This window comes from Calidris pugnax, unplaced genomic scaffold, assembly GCF_001431845.1.
Source record: "Calidris pugnax isolate Ruff unplaced genomic scaffold, ASM143184v1 scaffold171, whole genome shotgun sequence".
In the NCBI taxonomy this organism is placed as follows: domain Eukaryota; kingdom Metazoa; phylum Chordata; class Aves; order Charadriiformes; family Scolopacidae; genus Calidris; species Calidris pugnax.
The window spans coordinates 4,305,987-4,306,735 of NW_015091064.1; the positions used below are offsets into that span (position 1 = coordinate 4,305,987).

The 749-nt window shown below is 70.6% G+C and overlaps 1 protein-coding gene across 2 annotated transcripts in view; it reads left to right on the plus strand.

The window, feature by feature from the left end:
- The first annotated feature begins 443 nt into the window (after window positions 1-443).
- Window positions 444-749, plus strand: part of TAF1B (TATA-box binding protein associated factor, RNA polymerase I, B) — a 49,033-nt gene continuing 48,727 nt past the window's right edge. The window contains exon 1 of one of the 2 annotated variants that reach the window (XM_014956722.1): window positions 444-566. In XM_014956722.1, the coding sequence (XP_014812208.1) occupies window positions 564-566 (3 nt within the window). In that variant the 5' untranslated portion in view covers window positions 444-563. Of the gene's footprint in view, window positions 611-749 lie in introns of both variants that reach the window. The other variant, XM_014956721.1, reaches the window with a different exon arrangement.

Genomic DNA, 749 nt, shown 5'->3' on the forward strand with positions numbered 1-749 from the left:
TCTAAATCTCCCCTCTTTCACTTTAAAACCATTACACCTTGTCCTAGCACTACACTCCGTGATAGAGTCCTTCCCCATCCTTCCTGAGGGCCCCCTTCAGGTACTGGAAGGCCAGAAGTTCACGATACCCCCTCTGAGGTGAGACCCCCACGTTCCCCCAGTGAAATTCACCATGTCCCCCCTGTTCCCCGGTGAAGCACTGAGAGCCCCGGCAGAGACCGAACCCATCTCCCGTCAGATAAGGGCCCCGTGACCCCGCGGTGCCGCGCTCTCCCTCCGGGGCGCGGGTGGGGCCTCTGGCTACCGCGGAGGGTCTGTCGCCACCCCAAGAGGCGCCGGGGTCCCTCAGTGCCTTCCAGCCCCGCCGCCAAGATGTCTGTGGCGAGGGGAGATGGGGGACGGGGCCTAGGGCCGCCCGCGGCAGGGCGGGAGATGGCGGTCCCCCAGCCGGGGACACACCAGACAGAGGCAGGGGTGCCCGGCCCCGCGGCCGGCCCGGAACGCAAGTGCCAGGGCTGCCGTTTCCCGGCCGGCCCGCAGTGCCGGCGCTCGGCGCCGTTGCCATGGTGTGTGCCCCGGGGCGGCTGCCGGCATGGACGAGGAGGCCACGGTGGGGGCCGGGTGGCGCAAGGGGATCGGTGGGGGCGGCTGGTTTCGCTGGGCTGAAGGGAGGGAGCTGGCGGAGCGCGGCCGTGTGGGAGGCGCTTCCCCGCTGGGCGTGCGGCGGCTGCGGGCTGTGGGGCGGGGGG